This window comes from Rhyacophila brunnea, unplaced genomic scaffold (genome assembly GCF_057557595.1).
Source record: "Rhyacophila brunnea isolate RB1 unplaced genomic scaffold, BYU_Rbru_1.0 scaffold_4, whole genome shotgun sequence".
Taxonomy (NCBI): domain Eukaryota; kingdom Metazoa; phylum Arthropoda; class Insecta; order Trichoptera; family Rhyacophilidae; genus Rhyacophila; species Rhyacophila brunnea.
The window spans coordinates 9,919,779-9,941,243 of record NW_028233068.1 but is presented as its reverse complement, the minus strand read 5'-3'; the positions used below and the strand labels follow the sequence as shown (position 1 = coordinate 9,941,243).

The 21,465-nt window shown below is 35.2% G+C and overlaps 1 protein-coding gene across 1 annotated transcript; it reads right to left on the bottom strand.

Moving 5' to 3' along the window:
- Positions 1-644: 644 nt before the first annotated feature.
- On the bottom strand, positions 645-17,333 carry LOC147066841 (uncharacterized). The gene is made up of 8 exons (XM_085954755.1): positions 17,149-17,333; positions 15,195-15,426; positions 14,159-14,272; positions 10,721-10,909; positions 7,638-7,728; positions 3,457-3,607; positions 954-1,066; positions 645-805 (listed from the first exon to the last, which is right to left on the bottom strand). The coding sequence occupies exons 1-8, from the start codon at positions 17,331-17,333 to the stop codon at positions 645-647; spliced, it is 1,236 nt and encodes a 411-aa protein (XP_085810881.1).
- Between the last annotated feature and the right edge of the window lie 4,132 nt (positions 17,334-21,465).

Sequence of the window (21,465 nt, the reverse complement as noted above, 5' to 3'; positions counted from 1 at the left end):
TCTAAATGGAAAATTATATGAACCGGAACGCTCCATAATTTTCAGAAAATATTAACACATTTATCTAATTTTAACTATATTACGTCCAAATAAGTGGCTAAGATTTTATAGTTATATCATGTACATAGCTGGCTCAGACGGTTATATTATAACAGTGTTTAAACTTGTGGTATGTAAATGTTGTCAGCGCCGCAGGAGAAAAAACAGGGTTTACGACACGTCATAAATATAATTTTTTCCATGACTCCGACAAGGTTCATATAAAATTTAAATATGTATATATGGAGAAAGTGAATTTAATTCTTTTTTAAATAATATTGACAAACCGGGACGCATTATTTCATTGTTCCACGAGACGGAGCAGTAATTTCGGTAATTTCACGAACCGGAGCACAGCTCCGGTTCATTTCGAGCACTGTAATTAATTATGATACTGGGGGAGGTATTAAAACAAGCTGATTTAAGAACAATTTTAACTGGCCGCTCACCCACTGCTGAACACTCATATTTCAGAAAATTCCTAGACGCCAGGACTAATAATAAAATTGAAGCCACTATATTTTATAGAAACTATAATTGTATAGGTTTTGTTCCACGACGCAAAGAAATTTTAGTTTCGATTATCATTCAATTGTAAAATACAATTATTTATATGGATCTGGTTGGCGCAATTTTCCGATGTGGCAGAGTTTCCTAGCGTAGGGTTGCAGCACATATTTACATGGTCTGCACAGACAGATGATGATCTCCATCAGAGATACGAAGCTTATACCCAAAAAGAGCGCCCCCACACCGCCGAAGGAAGCTAAAAACCATAAAAAAATGATTATTTTAGTACGCACCCTTGATGAATCAGGAAATGGTTACCAGTTTTTAAAGGACTCCGTGATGACTGATATATGAATGTGATAGAGTGGAGTAGATTAATAAAAATAAGAGGTACTGCATCTTACCAACAAGATCCTCGAAAGAAAATATAACATCCTTGCTCATGAGTACCTTGGGCATCTGCAAAGCGAATCTAACAGAGCTTTGCCTATCAAAGAGAGATTGCTGAGATGAGTTCCTATAATGATACCAACACATTAGTAATTCAATGACTATTTTAATATATCGTCTCTGTTCTGGCAGAACACACCAACTGGAGAATACTAATTTTGAGTAATTTGACTTTGAAGTTGTTAAAATGTTTGAAATGGTCTATCATGTGAGTTAATTAAGTAATCGTAAAAAGGATGACTTTAAAATAAAGACTGTTTATTTATTAAGAAGGTTTCCAGACGGTTAAATTTGAAATAAGGAACATTTTGGTATAACTAACTCAATATGTCATTTTTTCGAATTAGTGTCTTCTGCCAGAACAGTGACGATATTATGTCGCGTTCTCACATCGCGATTTTGTCGTTCAACTGCATGTTGAATGACAATAATAATTGAAAGTCAACTGATAAGTGGGAACCCGATATCTACTACCACAATGTTGATCAATTTGTAAGTTAAATTGAAGTTGAGATCTTTTCTACTTTTGTCGATTCAACAGTGAGTCATCATTTTAGTCAACTGTTTGTCTAATACAGTGTTTCCCAAACTTTCGACGTCTGTGTACCCCTTCTATAATTTTCGTAACACTGAATACCCCTCGCCAAAAAAATGCATATAGATACTTTAATAACAATCAAAATATATTTATTTTTTTCCTTTTTAGTACATAAACAAAACAATAACAAACGAAAAATAAAATTCATTCATAATAAAATAAATAAAAGTGATATTAAAAAAATAACATTTAATATAATCAATGAGAATAATGAAATTGTTTAAGTTGAGACAGATCACTATAATTTATTTTGGTTCCCTGGTTGATAATTTTAATCTGAGATGCAGTTCCATATCCAAAAGCCTATTCCTTTTTTGACTTGATATCTACAAATTTAATGCTGAAAAAGCAACTTCACATAGATATGAAGTTGGAAAAGGCAAGATGTATTTCAGGATTTTCTCTGTTAAAACAACCAGAATGATGTAAAAGTACCTACGCTATTTCCGTCAAGAATCCGCCTGAAGCTAATTCCAACAATTGCTCGTCTTCCGCATGCGATCAACATTATAGCATGGATGTTGTATTGATGTCGTATTAATGCTTATCGCACCAGGCGCAGCCAAAGCCCGGTGCAGCGCGTAACCACACCAAACTCTTCCCGTACCCCAGGGGGTACGCGTACCACATTTTGGGAAACACTGGTCTAGCATATACCTGGGTTCCAATGTTACAAAAGAGAACGAGGAACTGGAAGGGTACTGTTCGGTTATACGGAATACAGCGGAAAACACATTTTGAAAATAGCCGATAAACTGGATTATTTGTTAGGTTAACCTAATAAAACCTAACCTAACCTAACCTAAGCTAACCCAAACTAACAAATAATCCAGTATATCGGGTATTTTCAAAATGAGTTTTCCGCTGTATTCCGTATAACCGAACAGTACCAAAAAAAATAATTGCAAAAGAGTGGAAGTCCAACATACGGAGTTTTAGTCTGAACGCGAGTGAGTATTTTAATACTTTGGACGCTGAAGACGCACATGCGCGTAATGACCAGGCGGCCGATCGATGTAATTAACGTGCATTTTAAAGGTGCTAATTAAAATATCATTATATAGTCAGCAGCGAATGAGTAAACTAGGTTAGATTAACTATTTTCAAACTGCTTTCCTGCAATATATTGAATAAGTATGTGACTTCCAGACGTTCAGCTATAATGTACATATATATATATATATATATATTATACTTATATTAATTGAATACGTGTATTAATTAAGGCGCTAAGTACCAAAAATAAAAATAAAACTGATTTTTTTTTTAGAAAAGTGTTCTACATACTAACGCCAATAACTTCAACTATGGTCTAAGTGCCTCAAGCAAGTCAAAAAAATACAGCAAAATATTTAAACCTGTCGACGTTGTACCTAAGTACGTTGGCCTGTTTTATTTATAATGGTGTAAATAGCACTACAGTGGTCAACCTCATTCAATATAAAATGGCTGACGATGATGTGTTGACACTTGCGAGTTCTTAATACCTAAAATTATAGAAGCTGCCGTGATTGCTTCAAACTGTAAAACCACATTTTTCAAAAGGTCTGCTTCATGAAATTTTACTGCAATGACTCGGTATTTTGTAACTACAGGCAATACTACTTTTTGGTACTTAGAGCCTTCATTAATACACGTATTCAATTATATATATTCTATTTAAAAACAAAACCTGTGACTTTCTGCTATTACTACACTGATATTAACGAATATATTCATGTGTGGAGGGTTTTAATGTCGTAGCATTGCAGGTAGAGATATTTTAATTCTCCAAAACGCCACCCATATAAAAATTTGTCGCAGTTAATTGACAATGATATAATGCAAAATCCAAAATCAATATCGCTTTTTTTATTTACCATTGGGAGATCTTCTGGACGTGTGGGATATAGTTAATTTCTGTGCATTGTGGAACACATTGACATTTCGCCAGATTGGTTGGAAGGTTCACCAAGATTTCCATGTTACGTCCAATGCACGCCATCCCTCTGGTATCGCATGGTAAACCATCTATGAGAAAAATAGTTCTTTACAATATTCACTAGGTACATGAAAGCAATAGTGATATAAGATGAAAAAAGTTGATTTTGAGATACATATTATGCCAATCGATTGCTGAAAGCTGTAGGTACCTACAAATTGAATACCTGTTGAATTTTTTTAAAATTGTCGTGTAACTTCAAAGCAATAGTGGAATAGCCCATAGTTAATAATGGCATACAGAAAATTCTAACATTATCATAATATATCAATAAATGGCAGAAAAAACAAAATATGTATACAATATATACTTAATTAACTATTTCATTTATATGAGACAAACATTAAAGTTCAATTATCTCGAAACTTGACTTACCCCACTGTTGCTTTCAGTAAGCGAGTACCTACCATTATAGCGCCTGTACACGTGCATGGATTTACTGGCGGCAATAGTGCGTATTTTGAACTATCGCGACAATAACTGTTTACAAGTAAAAGTGCTGACTGTCTCTCCAATCTCATTCTTCAAGAGTAATCGAGACGCGATGTTATCATGTTATGGTACTATTTGACAGGTAGTGAATATCGGTTAACCTTAAAATGAGTATAGTTTGTTTTTTTCTGGCAGGTTCGCCACTATCGTTCTACTGCACAGGTGCAGATCGAAAAAATCCCTACTGTCGCATGAAAATTCAGAAGTTTCCAAACTTTTTTGATTCACGCATGCAAGCTTGCAACTGCAGGATAATACATATTTACCCATACATTTTCTTGTTATGGCCGCGATAATACCTACAGTCAAAAGTAAATCCATACACGTGGAAACGGGGTATTAGACCAGTAGTATAACAAACAATATAGTTGTGTGCTTCTGCGGGTCTATTCTATACACAAGGCTGCTTTCGGTCGGCTACGGCAGCTAAATAGGGTAGGAAAGAATCGAATTATTAACACTTATTGCAACAATTACAAAAATTTAGTAACAATTGTTACAATAAGTACTATGTTTTAACAGCACCTCTTGGCTGTGATAAATTTTAGACCGACATAGACAGTTTTGACAGTTCAGACGGCTAACTTATTGTAATTGTTACAATAAGTGTTAATAATTCGATACTTTCCTACCCTATTTAGCCGCAGTAGCCGACCGAAAGTGGGCTTGTGTATAGAATAGGCCCGCTGGTCAGGTTTAAAAAAACAATGACTGATAAAACAATATGGCGGTAAATTCCCCCCCCCCCCCCATAGTTATCGTATGATTTGATTGATTTTCAGTTTAGACATGTATTTTAGGATGCTTAAAACTAATTCAAGGATAAGCTTGATATTAAATTTAGCAAATACCAAAAGGGCGGTCAAAATTTCAATGTTCCTATACTTACGGTTTAGGTATATGCATAGGCAAAATATGGTATTAATTTAAATTACAGATCTACAAACTTATCTAAAGAATGGATGGGACCATGGCCCCCACAAAGGGGGGCAGACAGGGCTCTAGCCTCGGGGCCCGTGCTCGGGAAGGGCCCGGCGTGGCGAGTTGACCAGATAAGTGATATAAATACACATCACAAATTCTCCCTAATAGTAAAAAAAGTCGCTATTTTCTTTCAGTAATTATGTGTTTTTATGAATTGTGTGTTTGTACGATACAATTTTTATATTTGTATCGATACTCGACAACTCCATAATTCAAATGGATGTATTAAAATATTAAAAAAACACTAAAAATAGACACATTAATTTTACCGCGTACAACATTTGGAAAACGCTACTATGAAGCATTACATTGGATTTATCCCCGATAGGTAGGGGGGTGCCAAAGATCCTAGCCAGGGGGCCCGTTTCAGGATGTGTGGGCCATGGATGGGACCCACAGTCGAAAAATACCCAACAAGACTCGCAGCTGGACAAAATCTGACATTCGAATGACGTTTTCAAAATGGCGTCCAAGTAGTTTGTAGTTCCATTTTTGACCGTTCTTTAGATAAGTTTGTAGGACTGTAGCTATATTATTTGTTTGATAATTACAATTCCAACTCCATAAAGTAGTTTTCAATGTTAATTATCTAAACAGACATACAGATACCCAAATTATATTATTAGTAGGTACGTACCTATAGATTTTTTTTCACACATGCATATAATAATATGAGAATTTGATACCACCAATGGCGAAGGGTAGAGGTGGGCTGTTAATATTCGACATAAATAGTGCACACTAAAAGTCAAATGTATTTGTTTTCATTTAACTAAGACTACAGTGTGTAGATAGTGTTTGTTAGTTTTTAAAATTCAAATGAAACCCTGCGTAATCCAAGCCATAGTAGATAATATTCAAAAAATATTCGCTTAGTTATAAAATATCTAAAGTTATGCCATTAAACCATACATACTTTTCGATATTGTATATTATATAGTAGGTATAACTGAAAAAGAATGAACTGTTTTTTTCGGATCGACCATAGCATACATAAAATATTATGGTTTGGTTTAGGCACGGTTCAATTCAATTTTAAAAATTAACCAGCACAATGTGCAAATTGTATTCTTAGTCCAATGAAAATAAAAAAACTATGGCTGACAAAGTTTAGTGGGCATTATTTATGTCGAATGTTAACAGCCTACCTCCACCCCTCACCACTGGATACTGCCAAGGTGAACTGCGATTTTGAATCATATAATATTTTGTTTGTTACCCCAAAAAACATTGCATCAAATTAAATGACGTTTGGACGGTCCATTTCGTAAATAGTGTAATACACACATATGTCGATCCAGTGACGTCCCGTGGGGGTAGGCCATTGATATACTACTGGATGAATCATATGCTTCTTAAAATGACGCCCGATTTTCAGCGACTCGGCCTTTGTTAAAACTTACTGACTAAGCCCAATCTAGCTTGCATCTTACTCTAACTAATAGTCAGCGCATGACGACTTGCTCTGTCTGCTTTGCGTTGCAGCCACCCTTAGATTCACTATTCCAAGAACGCAAATTTAGTTTTACAGCCTGGGCAATACGGTTGAAATTCGGGAATCCATGTTATCGGTCTTAATGCATTATACCTATAAGGAAATATTATAAGACGATATTCGTAATATCTTTTGTGGTACATTTTTAAAATGACACTTGTATGGGAACTGCTAATCTAGTAGTATATCAATGGGGTAGGCAGATTGAGCGTCGCTTGGGGGCGGCAGTTACTCGAAGGGCGGCAAATCGAGAAGTAGCATATGGTATATATATAAATAGTTACCTAAACTTAGTGTTACACTCCCGAATGGTCCCCATTTAGGGATGTCTTTGTGAATCTGGAGAGGCCATAATCGATATCACACCGACAAATAGTAAGGATTGATTGCGAAAATAAATAAATAAATAAATAATAAAACTGACAAAAGTATGGTAATATGTAATTTAACAAGAATGGCAACACACTATTTTGCGCATTGCTTTCTGCGCCGGATCTTGGCGCGCATGCGCAGAAGAGGGAAGAAGGATTTTGATAGTAAAATAAAAATCAAGTTTATTCGAGCTCCGCAAAAGATTGAAATGTAGCCCCAAATATTCACTTAAATAAACCTCTTTACTCTACTTAACTTTACAGAGCGTCCCACCTACCAAACATGGTCCACGAGTTTAGAGTCTGTATTCTATAAACTGGCGTAAACGTCACACGGTAAGCATTGTGCCATCGCGTTCAACTGTTGAAAGTTTTCAATGGGAGAGAATGAGATAGATGCTGAAGCGGGGGGGGGGGACCGGCACGCCAGATTATAGAAGACAGACTCTTCTAGTCTGTGTATCAAAGCGTCGCTACATGATTGTATCGTTTATAAAAATATTATTACAAATGTTCCCAAGTTTTGTGAATAAGAAAAGCCCCACATTTGAGGAAAAATTTAATTTTGAATGTTTTAGTGGTACCATTTCACATTACACATTTCTTAGCTATTTGCAGTCTTGAAAGGATGATAAAAAAATGGGACGGAATTTTGGCGCTGCCTAGGGGCGGCATTTTGTCTAGGGACGTCACAGTGTGGATCTGTATATTTCTTACCACCAACAACGTAGAAGAACGGTCTACAGGCGCAGAACACCATTGCCATTCTGCCTCGGCAATCGATCTGGCAGAGAGAATTGCTGTAGGCCTGGAATAAATACGAATAATGGTGAATCCTCTACTTACCAGAGGCAGTTAGCGGAAAAATATGAAGCTTGCAATTTGAGACATTTTTTGATATAGAAAGATAAGATTTAATATAAATAAAAAAGATTTCAAGTTATACACATTTATATTTTTATAAAAATCGATGTTGTTTAAAATACGTCTTGTAATTATTATTATTACGGCGTTATTGATTCTATGATACTCTAAAGCAGTGCTCCGCAACCGGTGTGCCGCGAGACGACGCTAAGTGTGCCGCGGTGCATCGCTTCAAAAAAAAAACAAAAATAATTTTGTATACTATACAATATGTCCTACTTACTTAATAGCCAAATTTGCGTATATGGCTTGTAATATATTTGACAATAAAAATATATTGACGTGCTCTGATAAATTAGAAGGAGTTAAGATCTCTGCAAATGTACCAAAGGACCTATCAGACCACCATTGAAAACAAATAATTAATTTTGGATCCTTCTCAAAAACATTTAACTTTTCTGCAAAAGAAATTTAATCATTACTTTTAATACGACTGGATTCGAATCCATTTTGCAAATAATGCCAAAAATTCTGTAGAAGCGCTTTCGCTATAAATTCAAAGGGAATTGAGAAACGACGGGATGCTAAAACTGAACTTCTATGATTTTCTATGATATATCTAGTAGTTTTTATATTGATAATACAAATACATTGAAATATGTATATTTAGTTCTTCGTCATTGTTTGTACATTAAATTATTCATCAAACAAAAAAACATAAATTAATGTAATTTTGGTGCATGTTCCCCACAAGGGTGGGCTGACAGGACTCTAACCTGGGGACCCAGGCTCAGGGGGGGGGGCGTAGCAGGTCAACAGATAAATGAGATAAAAAGAAATTACAAATTTGATCTAATAGTAAAAAAAGTCACCTGCGGCGCTATTGTACTACGCTAGTATTAATATTTTAAAACATGCGATTGCAGGATACAGTTTATTATTATTATGTCAATACTTGACAAATAATTATTATTCTTAACCCGACAACTAACCATAACTCGAGTGGATATATTAATAAATACAAAAAAAGCTAAGCATACAATCAATACCATTAATTTTCTCTAGATCACCATTTAAAAAAAAACGCTATTTTAGAGTATGTGGGGTCCATGTTTTGGTGTATAAATTGTTTTACGTATGGTGTGCCGCGGTATTCTGGGAAGACCTTTAGTGTGCCGTGGGTATTTATATAAATATAAATAAAAAGGATTTCAAGTTATACACATTTATATTTTTTATAAAAATCAATGTTTTTTAAAATATATATAAAAAATATTAAAACTATGAATTAGTCAAAAATCGCTTAGGTGATGCTTAGAAAACTTAATAAACTAATTTTTAATAATAAATATGACCATAAAATATATGTGATAATAGGGTGCGGTCCGATTTAACAAATTCACATTTTATTACATTTTTTACAATTGTAAGTTTATGTTTGACTTAAAATAAAAAATTTTTTTTTTTAATGTTTTAAGATACATATTTATTCATTAATATAGTTGAAATTGTAAATTATCAAAAAAATGTCTCAAATTGCAAGCTTCGTATTTTTCCACTAGGTACCTCTTTAAAAAAGGCTCAGTGAAGACTTCGCCTTAAGGGGGATCATATATGCCAACAGAGAACCTAGCGGAAAAATACGAAGCTTTCGATTTGAGATTTTTTTTTGATAATTTACAATTTTAACTGTTATTAATTAATAAATATGTATCTGAAAACATTCAAAGGATTTTTTTTTTAAAGTCAAAGATAAATTGTAAAGACAATTATTGTAAAAAAATGTGAATTTGTCACATATTATTTGGTACATAGCTTTCGTTATTATTACATTATTTTTATGGTTATATTTATTATTAAAATTTAGTTTATTAAGTTTTAAAATTTTCACCGTTTAGATTTTTGACTAATTCATAGTTTTAACATTTTTTTATATCTATTTTAAAAAACATCGATTTTTATAAAATAATATAAATGTGTAAAACTTGAAATCCTTTTTATTTACTTATATGAAATCTTATTTAGGTATGGTCCCAATATTTAAACTCGATGTTTTCAGATACATATTTATTAATTAATACGGTTGAAATTGTAAATTATCAAAAAAAAATCTCAAATTGCAAGCTTCGTATTTTTCCGCTAGGTTCTCTGTTGGCATAATGATCCCATTGCTCTTCCGATTGGCGTCATTTGTTCTGCACCTTGGGAGAACAAACATGCTCCCGATTTTTGCGACGATACAGTCAAAAAGGCGTATCACGTGAATGTTATTGTTACTAGGGATTGCAATACCGGTATTCCAGTATTTTTTTTTTATCCAGTACAGAAATACCGGTTTTAAAATTCCAATATACCGGAATTTTCGGTATTAAGAAAGCACACTGTTTTTGAAAATGAATTAGGTATAAGTTATGTGCTGCTAATGAAAAAACAAAATCTATCAAAAAATATAATATTAATTATATAATTGTCGCGATGAATAATCTTATTATAATTTCGAAATAGTAAACAAATGACAAATGTCCAATTATTCTATTATTATTGATGACTATACAAGCGTTGAATTTAAGAAACTTTTCCTGCAGCCGCACTTATTTGCACTTAATTATCTAGCCTTTTTTAGGGCTTTTATTAAAATCATCAATATATTCAAATTATTTGTAAAAATCACCAGTTCTACAATATTGTAAGCAATAGATATTTTTAAATGCCAACATAATAACTGTAGGTACCTATATCGGTTTTTGCTATAAAATGTTTTAAAGAAATTTTAATATATACCTGTAAGTAGTACTTTTGTTTTTTTTAACGAATACCGGTATTAAATAAGAAATAACGAAAAACATGTTTTCACAATTACATTCGGTATTGCAATCCTAATTGTTACGTCATTCGTCTCAACGTCTGAGCTCCTCGTAAAAAAAACAACGTCTTACCGGAATAGTCTTAGATATATGCTCGTCGGGGTACTTGCAATGTCGTTGAGCTGGAGTCAATGGTCGCACATCTTCAGATGACCTGATCTGAAGAGCTCTGTATTGAGCATCCAATTCTTGCCCCTCGCCAACCATTGTAGTCGGGTTTGAGTTCGTCTCAGCCAATTCGTACGGGGAGTGCACATAAAACTTGAATAAAGTAATGGTATGGTCAGTACACAATAGAAAAAATGTCGACTCTAGCTTTGATGAATATTGAATACTGAAATGGTGGGGTTGCTGCTGAAATTTGGTAAGTCGATAATTTAGGTATTTAGATCTGACAACGGATTGTGTGTCTATTATATATAAATATGTAGGCATGTAGAAATAGAAAAAAATTCAAGGTCATCTTATATATGAGGGGCTTAGTATCATAACTCAGAATCTCCATCAATGTGTGTTTTTGGCAAACCAAAAAACCGGTTTCATGCTACAGTTACGAATAAACAAATTGATTATAGTTTTTATTAGATGGAGGATCGCAAAAGAAATTGCCTATAGTAAATACAGATGTTATTTTTCGTCAAACATTAAGATATCTTCAATTTAAACTTGGAGATTCAATTTAAACTTGTGAGTCTATGGAGATTATTAGTTTATAAAATACGCCATAAGGATATTATGAGTTATATTTTATAAATTTATTATAATAAAATATAATAATAATTCATTACATTTTATTAATTAAGTAAAACTTGAATAAAACTGGGGAACAGATCAGTGGCGCACCCAGGATTTAATATTGGGGGGGGGGGCAAGGAGGAGAATGCAAATTAGTCCCATATGCTCTTTTCTTCAGCATATAATTATTTTTACATATTTTCACAATACACGGCGATATATTTGTACAGTTTCTCCTAGTTTTTATTAAATTGGAGGCATAGTGGCGGTAACCGTTGAGCGTGTCATCGGCGACTGGCGGATTGGAAGTGACTAACAGCGACCATGCTGGACATGTTCATCCAGTGGCGCACCCAGGATTTAATATTGGGGGGGGGGGGCAAGGAGGAGAATGTAAATTAGTCCCATAGACTCTTTTTCTTCTTCACAGCCTAATTTTTCGTTTATCGGCCTTTTGTTTATTGCACTCGGCGTACCTACACCATGGTCCCCACATCCTGAAACGGGCCCTCAGGCTAGGATATTTAGCGGGCCCCCTACCTACCGCTAAGATTAAAGGCAGTGTGAAAGACTACATTAACGTTTTTCAAATCGTGTTTTACTTCAAATTAAGGGTACGCATACAGTGAATTATTGGCGATTTTTAATATATCTACTTTAATAATGGAGCTGTCGAGTATCGACACATAATAACCAAAAAGTATATTGCACAATTATATAATTGAAAATGTTCATGGCCATGAAGTATAATAGCGCCGCAGGCGAGTTTTTTTATAATTAAAGCTAGTTTATGATGTGTGTTTATCTCACTTATCTGGTCAACCCGACACGCCGGGCCTCCAGGCTAGAGCCCTATCAGTCCTCCCCAGGCATGACCTACACCACTCTGGAATTCGGGTGGACACCGAGAATTTTTTGACAGTTCCATTAGGGATTGGGTGATTAAAAAAACCCGACATTAGTGTTTCAAAATTTTTGTGTTAGAAATTAAAATCTAAGAATTTTTTCTAAAAAGGGTGCTAGAGAATAATTACAAATCTTTTTTTTGCAGTGTTTTTATTTGTCTAAGCCCAAGGTATAGTTTATTGCCTTTCAATGCTTAAAATCATTCTGATCATTTTCATTTTTGGGGGGTGCCAGGGCCCCTTGCCCCCCCCCCTGGGTGCGCCACTGGAACAGATGCTTACACTTTGATAGATAAACAAATACTTTCGACCATGACAGTTCATTGCTGCCTTCTCATTGGCTGGAATGGAGATTCTTAGTTTAGAAAATCATAGGGCATTGGAGAATATAAGTTTTGAAAATAAACACAGATTTCACATTCATTTTGTATGGGAGATTGTCAGCATAGAAAAATAATATATATTTTGAATGGTAGGTATGAGCATGGAGAACGATGCTGCATTCATAACTCATTTATATATACTGGTAAATGCTGGAGATTATGAGTTTTGATACCAATGCCCTCATATAGAACATGTACATAAAGCACCAACTTTTGGCAGTAACCCCACGATTAAAAATTTAAAGTAAGTAGGCATAAAACACAAGGCATAAGAATACATATAGCATTCATTGAAATAATTTAAAATACCGACATGATTTGAAATAACTTCAGAAATATACATATTAGAAAAATCCCAGAAAAAAATGCACCCAATCAGCAGGGCTCAAAATGAACTGATGCGAAGCGGAGTACAGTTCCAGTTTAAGAAATGCCTTATATCTATATCAGCGGTGCCCAACCCGTAGCTCGCGTCCCGTTTTAATGTCGATCGCGGCTGCGCGCAGTGTATGTAAACATTGGCAAAATTGCTACTCACTGTGGCAACACCTCGTCGGCAATCACCACTGGCGAAAAGACGAGAGTAATAGTTTAAGAAAATCTAAAGTGACAGAATTGAAAGCCACATTAGTTGCCCAACAATTGCTTCATTTAAGATTGCACAAAAAACCCTTTGACGACGGCAACATAATTAAAGAAGCAATGCTTGCTGCATTAGAAACATTGTTTCAAGAATTTAAAAATAATAAGGAAATTATTTCAGCTATTGAAGATGTTCAATTATCAAAAATTTCAGTCTCTCGTAGAATAGAATCATTGTCTGAGATATCAAATTACAAAGAAAAAAGATTTAGAAAAATGCGTTTTATTTTATCAATTGCGCTAAAAAATCGTCCTATGTGTGGCTCACCTAAAATTTTAAAATTCTTAATTTGCTTGATATAGACTACAGGTTGTGCACCACTGATCTATATTATCAGGTGTTATCGATGGTATCGACAGTGGCGACAAAAATATAAAAGAAGATAGGAAAATTGACCGAAAAATGTTTGATTTTTCAAAATTGAAAAAATGTCTAGAAATCAGAACTAAAAAATATCATAATTGCTTCCACGAGAACAAATAAGAATGTATTGTTTCGAAACTAATAATTAATTAAGTCATTAAACTAAAAAATAATGTAGGTACGAAATATGATAATCATTTAGATATCATAATAATATGTTACATTTGTTTTATTGTAAAAATAAGGTACAGATGGCCAATAATGTCAACAGGCAAATATGGTGTAGCAGTGTAGCTTATTATGAGAAATTTTAAGCTAGAAAACGTCAGTTTTAACACCGTACGCAAGATACGTATTTGAAAATCCTAGATCTGACAAGAAAAACAATGAGTTGGTAACGTTTGTCATCATGGAGAAGCTTGAGTGAAATTGAAAAATACAAAAATGAATAGTCACGGAGTTATTCCTGGTGCCTTCTTACCATTCCAGTTGCGTTCAGTATGCTGAATCTAGCATAGCATTGCCGACTCATGTAATGACATTTAAGGAGTTGCTCTTCGGAAGTATCCGATGAGAATGCCGTTCTATCTGTCAGCTGCAACCGCCAAGTTTCCACACTCTGAAACCTGTACAAATTTCTTTTTGTAACGTGTAATATCTAGGCACAGTTTGATTGGTTATATTGACAAAAAACAAACTAAAAATACCTATAAAATATCTGTAACGCTTTAGAGAAAACCAATGAAAAGGTGTAAGAGAAAGCGAGGCAGGGAGAAGACGAACAAACAAACACGTATAATCGATAATTCAAAATTTGAATAATTGTAATATTTGTTTATTTTAATCGGGTCGTGAAAGAAAACAAATGATAATCTTATAATAGTTTGATACTCGTAGATGGTGGGCGTTCCAGCTTTCGTGGTAGGCGGTAGGGGTTTTAAAAACATTTTCATTATGTTTTCATAAAATTCCCCATCACAATTAAAATTTCAGAAAATATACTATTTGTATCGCCCTCGCATAAGTTTAGTGTACGCAAAGTATAACATAAAGTATTTGGTATGTGATTATTATTATATGCTTTAACTTGCTGTAACTTGTAACTATATAAATTTCAGAAAGTAAAGTTACTTCCTTACGTTATAAACCATCATTACTGTGGAACCGGTGGGCGGTTAGAACATTTTACTACTAACAGAGATACAAAAGTGTTCGATAGGTAGGTATAAAAAGGTTGACTACCCCTGTGTTTAACGATGGCGTGCTCGGCAAAGCCGGGCGAGTCTAGAAAGCTATGTTCGGCTGATGCAGCAGCTCACAAACAAAAACACCAGAACAAAGACAGTAATACAGAACATTCGCGTGATCGTATGATATAGATGGAAACAGGGAGAAGATTATGAGAATGTTGATGGTGGTAGTTCCACCTGTTAATATTATTTGCTAGTAAAAACATAGTTATTTTACCTTGAAAAAACTGAATTGAAAGTTCTGCACAACCCCATCTCGGTCATTACAGGCTCCCAAACAACCCTGTGGTTTCTGATGTGCATACTGGACCTGATGATTATCTTTGGAGAGACGCTGGCCGCCACATACATCAGCTGGATGCCGTCAAGAGTTGGATCCTTCTCGTATTTCCAGAAGAGACGGAGGTTCGAGCGGAAAGAGACGGATGCGACAAGGCGAACATATGACCGATAATATTCGAATTGTTCCTCTGGCGACTCTGACGTGACGTTCCAGGTCCTTTAAAAAGTACGTCATTGTACATCATTGTCAAAGTACGTATTTTTTTTTTTTAATTGAGTAAAATAATATATTTTAGTCAGTCGCTATTTTACTAACCACTTTATCTACATCAGTGGTTCTTAACCTGGGTTCGATCGAACCCCAGGGGTTCGGCGGAGGTAAACGCTCTCAACGTTTTGGTGTCAACAAAAAATGGTAACGTACCCTGTTATTGCTAAGAAAGCTCTGGTGATTTTCATACCGTTTGTTACAACATATCTTTGCGAGCAATCCTTTTCGAGGATGCTGGATATAAAAACGAAGAAAAGGAACAGACTTTGTTGCGAAAATGACCGAGAGTGGCACTTGCCAAGGTAAAGCCGCGCATTTCTGAACTGGTCTCTGAAAGGCAACAGCAGAAAACACACTGATTTGCAGTAAATATTCATTATTATGTTTTTGTTTTTGTGTGAAAATCATATTTTAATGGTTTTGTTCTTTGAACACAGTGATGTTGATGCACGGTTCATTTTGTGCACCAGTAAAATATATACCTATGTTTTGAATTTGAAAAAATCATATTTTATTTTTGCAATTAAGAAGGGTTCGGTGAATGCGCATATGAAACTAGTGGGGGTGAGTACCTCCAACAAGGTTAAGAACCACTGATCTACACGTACACGTAAGTACACCATTTGACCCCAGAATTATTATTTTATATTTATTATAATACCCCACGATGGCCGCGCGGTTTAAGCGTCGGCCTATAGCGTCGTTGGTCTCAAGCTCGAATCCTGGGTCTAGCAAATACACATACTGTTTTTAAATTTGTATTTGAGTCAGGGTATGGACTTAACAGGTTGAGCAAGTGACTGATATCCATTTCTCGTAAAAACCAAATCTGTTAATACAAACCTCCACTCTGTGGAGGCCCATGCAGGGGTGGCTCTACCTTAAGGGTTTGTAGGGACCATCCCCACATCGTTATCACGTCAAAAATACACTTCCGATATCCTTATCATTATCATAATATACCTACTTAATTACGTGATTAAATGAACTATTTAATTTATTTTATCCGCCTAAACACGTCGCAATTGTATAGAGATATTTATTATTATTATTACACAAATAAATAAAGCAATGCTTGTAAATTATGTAATAAAATAACATAATTATGATTACAAGGTATTAATTTAATTAAATACGCTCTATTTTACGCTAACATCTTTGTACAAATTAAGAAAGCTATGGCGTCTATTTTTCGCTGACCGGGGTGGGGTCACTCAGTCCCAACCCGTCGCCGTGGTACAAATCTCATTCGACAAAGGATGCGAATGCCTTTACATTAGTATACTCATCCTGGGGAGCGAATCAAATAACCCCATAGGTGAGTAAAAACGCTTGCTGTTTGTCGTTGTTCAAAACTGATAATGGTAAATCTATAATAATTGTTATTATTAATTCAGTTAATATTTTTAAGCATGCTTTTTAGATGTAATTAAGTAACGACTCAGATAATCATATTACTTATTCTGAAAACGTACTCATTTCCTCAGTTATAAAATCATATTATTATTAGTTTGATACATAATGTATAATATGAGAAAGTATGTATGTATATATATTTAATAATTAATGGCTAAACCCCACCACCTAGAAAGTCGTCGAGCCGCCACTGATTGATCTTATTAGGATCGGACATGGTAAAAAAAAATAATTGGAATAAATCAAACTTACTTTTTGATGAACTCATCAGCCGCATCCGCGTCAACTCTGTCAGTCAAGCAAAGCGTGATGGCGGGGAAGCTGGTAGTCCACTCCCTATAATCCTTCTTGATCGACACAACAGTGGGATTGGTCAGAAACCTCACCACCTGTCCCCAGCCTAGCTGACCAGCAAATATTATTGCCATAACGACCATCGTTGCCCAAAAAATCCTTTAAGTACATGAAAACATAATGACATTATTTCAAGTCATAGACGTCATCCAATATTAATTCAATTCGGTATTTTGTCCGGGGAAGCAAGCTGTCATGGGAAGAAACATTATCGTTATCTGCAAGACGCTATATATTTTTTTGATAGCTTATACGCTATCCCTCTTAGAATTCAAGTTGCAATGATCCAACCACGGGTCTAACCCATGAATGACTTGAGAAGATCTTCACACTTAACCGATATAATATGGGGACGTGTCCCTGAAGTTTATCCCGTATTTTTCCACACTCGAGATCAGTTGCCTGCTTCTCCACACCAGTTACTTTCAAATGACGCTAACACCGTACGTTAAAATTTTTGTTTACTTTGTGACGTCACATTTTTTCGGATATATCCCAATACAGTACATTTTGACGCAGGGTCCTACGGAGTCCTACGAAAATGAACCACGCATTATAGACGTGCAATAGTGTGTATTGCAACCTTCAATACACCGATATTAAATGAGCGTTATCGCATAAACCGAGAGCAGTTCTCAGTATTCGACATATGACGTATTATTGACACGTGTTTAAGTTTATCCCGTATTCTTCCACACTTGAGATCGGTTGCCTGCTTCTCCACACCTATTAGGTATTTCAGTTCCTATTATTTCTGAGTTCCTTGTGTCAGATGCTTCTTGCAGTGCAAGCGACTCATTTAGGTGTTGGTATCGTTACTTTCAAATTACACTAACACCGTTCCAAATTGATTTTGTCGTGTCCGCAATGTCAGAAAAATCTTTCCTTCATCTACCTACCTACAAAGCACTGGTATCTTTTAACGTAAGTGGTAAGTATGATAACATTGTATGTATTGTATCAAAATAATTAAATTTGTTAACAATACCTTTCGTTATCCACAAAAAATCAGAGAAATATAAAAGGATTGATATATTTTTCACATTTTACACGTGTCCGGAAACTTGCACGTATGCAGTTCGCCGTAGCACACTTCACTATGAAATGTGGTATCGGAAAAATATGGCTGTATATTAAAGACCGACCAACTTCTTTGGGTCGTGTAGTACAGGCATAAAATTCGTGTCTAAATAAAACACGGTTGTTGTCGGTTAACACTTCACCAAATTTTGAAAATAGCCGGTATACTGGATTATTTGTTAGGTTAGGCTATCTTAGATTCGGTTATCATTCTTGAATTCATAAATTTGAATTGAATTCACAAAATCAGCTATGAAATTGAATTAATGTTCATATTGAATCTAATAAAATTGGAGACCGTATAGTATACGGTCATTTCTTTCCGATAAGAAAGCTCACGGTGAACTGTGCCACGGTGAAATGTTTTGCGTACAATTTACATGTAACCATATGGGGACGCTCTCAGATAATGTGGCAGTCGTTTCGATGTCATCTAAATAGATGCACGATCTTCAACGAGAATGTGAATGCAGCAAAGAAGAAATTTAATAATAATAATAATAATAATGTATCATTCAGCGTTCGAAATGTAAGATTTTACAAACCGGAACGCTCGGTAATTTACTAAAAATATTCACACGGGGAACTCAGAAATAATGCGAACTGAACTACCAAAACGCGTGTGGAGAAGCAGGCAACCAATTATTATTCACAAACCGGAATACAATTTTTATTTCGCAAATCGGAACTGGGCTACGGTGCGTTCCGGTCCATCTCGACCGCTGATATCATTATTTTTGAAGAAACAAGAACTGCTTACCTCTCGAGAAAATGACGATCCGGTGTCACAACATGGCGAAATCCGTGCATGTTTGTGTCATTTGCAAACGTGACAAAGTAATCCTTTACCACGTTGAACCAAGCAGCTATAGCTTTAAACCTGGCTCCATTTTTCGTCTTTTTATGTTTCTTTCGTCTGCATAATATGCATGAGAAGCATTTTTTGAAAACGCCCATCTTTGATGAACTACTAGGTTTGTTTTCAATGAAACAACCGCCTACATAAAAATATTTGTGGAAAACTATTAGGGGTTAATAATTTGCCACTAAACCAGGATCGCATTTAGGGGATGGAAAAAAATATTTATAAAAATTGTGCATTTACACATTATCACACTCCTCCTTAATTGTTTATGATGTAATGCAAAATTGTGCGTTTCTTGTAATATCGTCACTGTGGCGTAACCCTTACATATCAAATTGTCCAATAAGTAAAAAATAACTGTGGGTATGGATTTACTTATTATTTTATATAATTTTTATTTACTTATTATTTTATTACAAATTGAGAATTTTCTTTTATTGACACACCAGTGGCTTGCATTTAGAGGGTTACAGCCATGGCCCCCACATCCTGAAGCTGGCCCCCAGGCTAGGATGTTTGGCGGGCCCTCTACCTATCACTATGGGTAAGTACGCGGTAAAATTAAGGTGTATTTTTAGCGATTTTTTGTATTTTCCCCATCCATTTGTATTATGGAGTTGTCGAGTATCGGTGCACAGTTAAAAATTGCATCGTACAATCAAATATTTAAATTATTAATAATTATTAGAGTAAATTTGTGGTCTGTGTTTATCTCACTCATCTGGTCGACTCGTCACGCCCGGCCCTTCCTGAGCCCGGGCCCCTAGGCTAGAGCCCTGTCAGCCCCCCCATTGTGGGGCCCATGGTTACATCATTTGGTTGGAATATTTTTTGTCAAGTTACAAATGGCTTAGAAAATAATTTTGAATTATTTTGGTATGAAATATTTTTTTGGGATTTATGATACTTGGCCAGTTAGTGTATAGGAACATTGCCATCAAAATGTCACTTCGGTGAAAAGTTAGGGTCACGCCAATGGGCCTGTATAGTGACGAATTATGTCCATTAACAGATAAACATATTACCTACTAAAACAATACAAAATGACCGTCGACAATATGACGACTAAAATGCACTTTAAATTCCAGAGAAATCTTGAAAAAACTGGCGCTTTTGGGGAACTGGGAACTGGTGAAGGAAGAGCGTTGAGAAATTGTCAAATTCACTAATAACAGATAACAATTTTTTTTTTTATGTAAATCTGGTTACATGTAAATTGTACGCAAAACATTTCACCGTGGCACAGTTCGTCGTGAGCTTCCTTATCGTAAAGAGATGACGGCATACTATACGGTCTCCAATTTTATTAGATTCAATGTGGACGTTAATTCAATTTTCATAGCTGATTTTGGCAAAATCCATGAATTCAAGAATGAAAACCTAACCTAACCTAATAAATAACCAGTATATCGGCTATTTTCAAAATTTGTTTGCTGCTAGCTTCCTATAAAGTGTAAACTGACAAGAACCGTGTTTTATTTAGACATGAATTTTATGTCAGTACTATACCTACGATCATGGCCCCCACAAGGGGAGGGCTGACAGGGCTCTAGCCTGAGGGCCCCGGCGAGGCTAGTCGATCAGATAAGTGAGATAAACACACAACACAACTTTGCTTTAATAGTGAAAAAAGTCGCCTGCGGCGCTATTTTCCTTCAATGATATTATTACTTAAAATTATGTGGTTGTACAATAAAAATTTTAATTGTGTTTCGACATTCGACAACTCCTTAATTCAAATGGATGTATTAAAATATACAACAAAAAACACTAAATATACACATTAATTTTACCTCGTACACAGTTTGGAAGACGCTACTGTAGAGCATCACACTGTCCTTAGATATAAGTAGGGGGCCCGCCAAAGATCCTAGCATGGGGGCCCGGTTCAAGATGTGGGGGCCATGCATACGACCCAAAAAGGTTGGACGGTCTTTAATATACGGCCGTATATTTCCGATACAACATTTCAAGATGAAGTGCATAGGTACAAGTTTCCGGACACGTGTAAATCTTACTTATGTAATGATGTGAAAAAAATATCAATACTTTTATTTCTATCTAGTGGATCTGATTTTTTGTGGATAACGAAAGGTCTTGCTAACAAGTTTAATTATTTTGATACAATACATACAATGTTATCATACTTACCACTTACGTTAAAAGATACCAGTGTTTTGTAGGTAGGTAGATGAAGGAAAGATTTTTCTGGCATTGCGGACACGACAAAATCAATTTGGAACGGTGTTAGTGTAATTTGAAAGTAACGA

Excerpts from the sequence above, each read along its gene's own strand:
- LOC147066841 (XM_085954755.1), bottom strand. The coding sequence starts at position 17,333 with ATGGTCGTTATGGCAATAATATTTGCTGGTCAGCTAGGCTGGGGACAG. Across the intron at positions 14,273-15,194 it reads ACAGGGTTGTTTGGGAGCCT|CTGACAGATAGAACGGCATT; the intron begins GTAATGACCGAG and ends TGGCGGTTGCAG. Across the intron at positions 7,729-10,720 it reads ATATATCTAAGACTATTCCG|GCCTACAGCAATTCTCTCTG; the intron begins GTAAGACGTTGT and ends TATTTATTCCAG.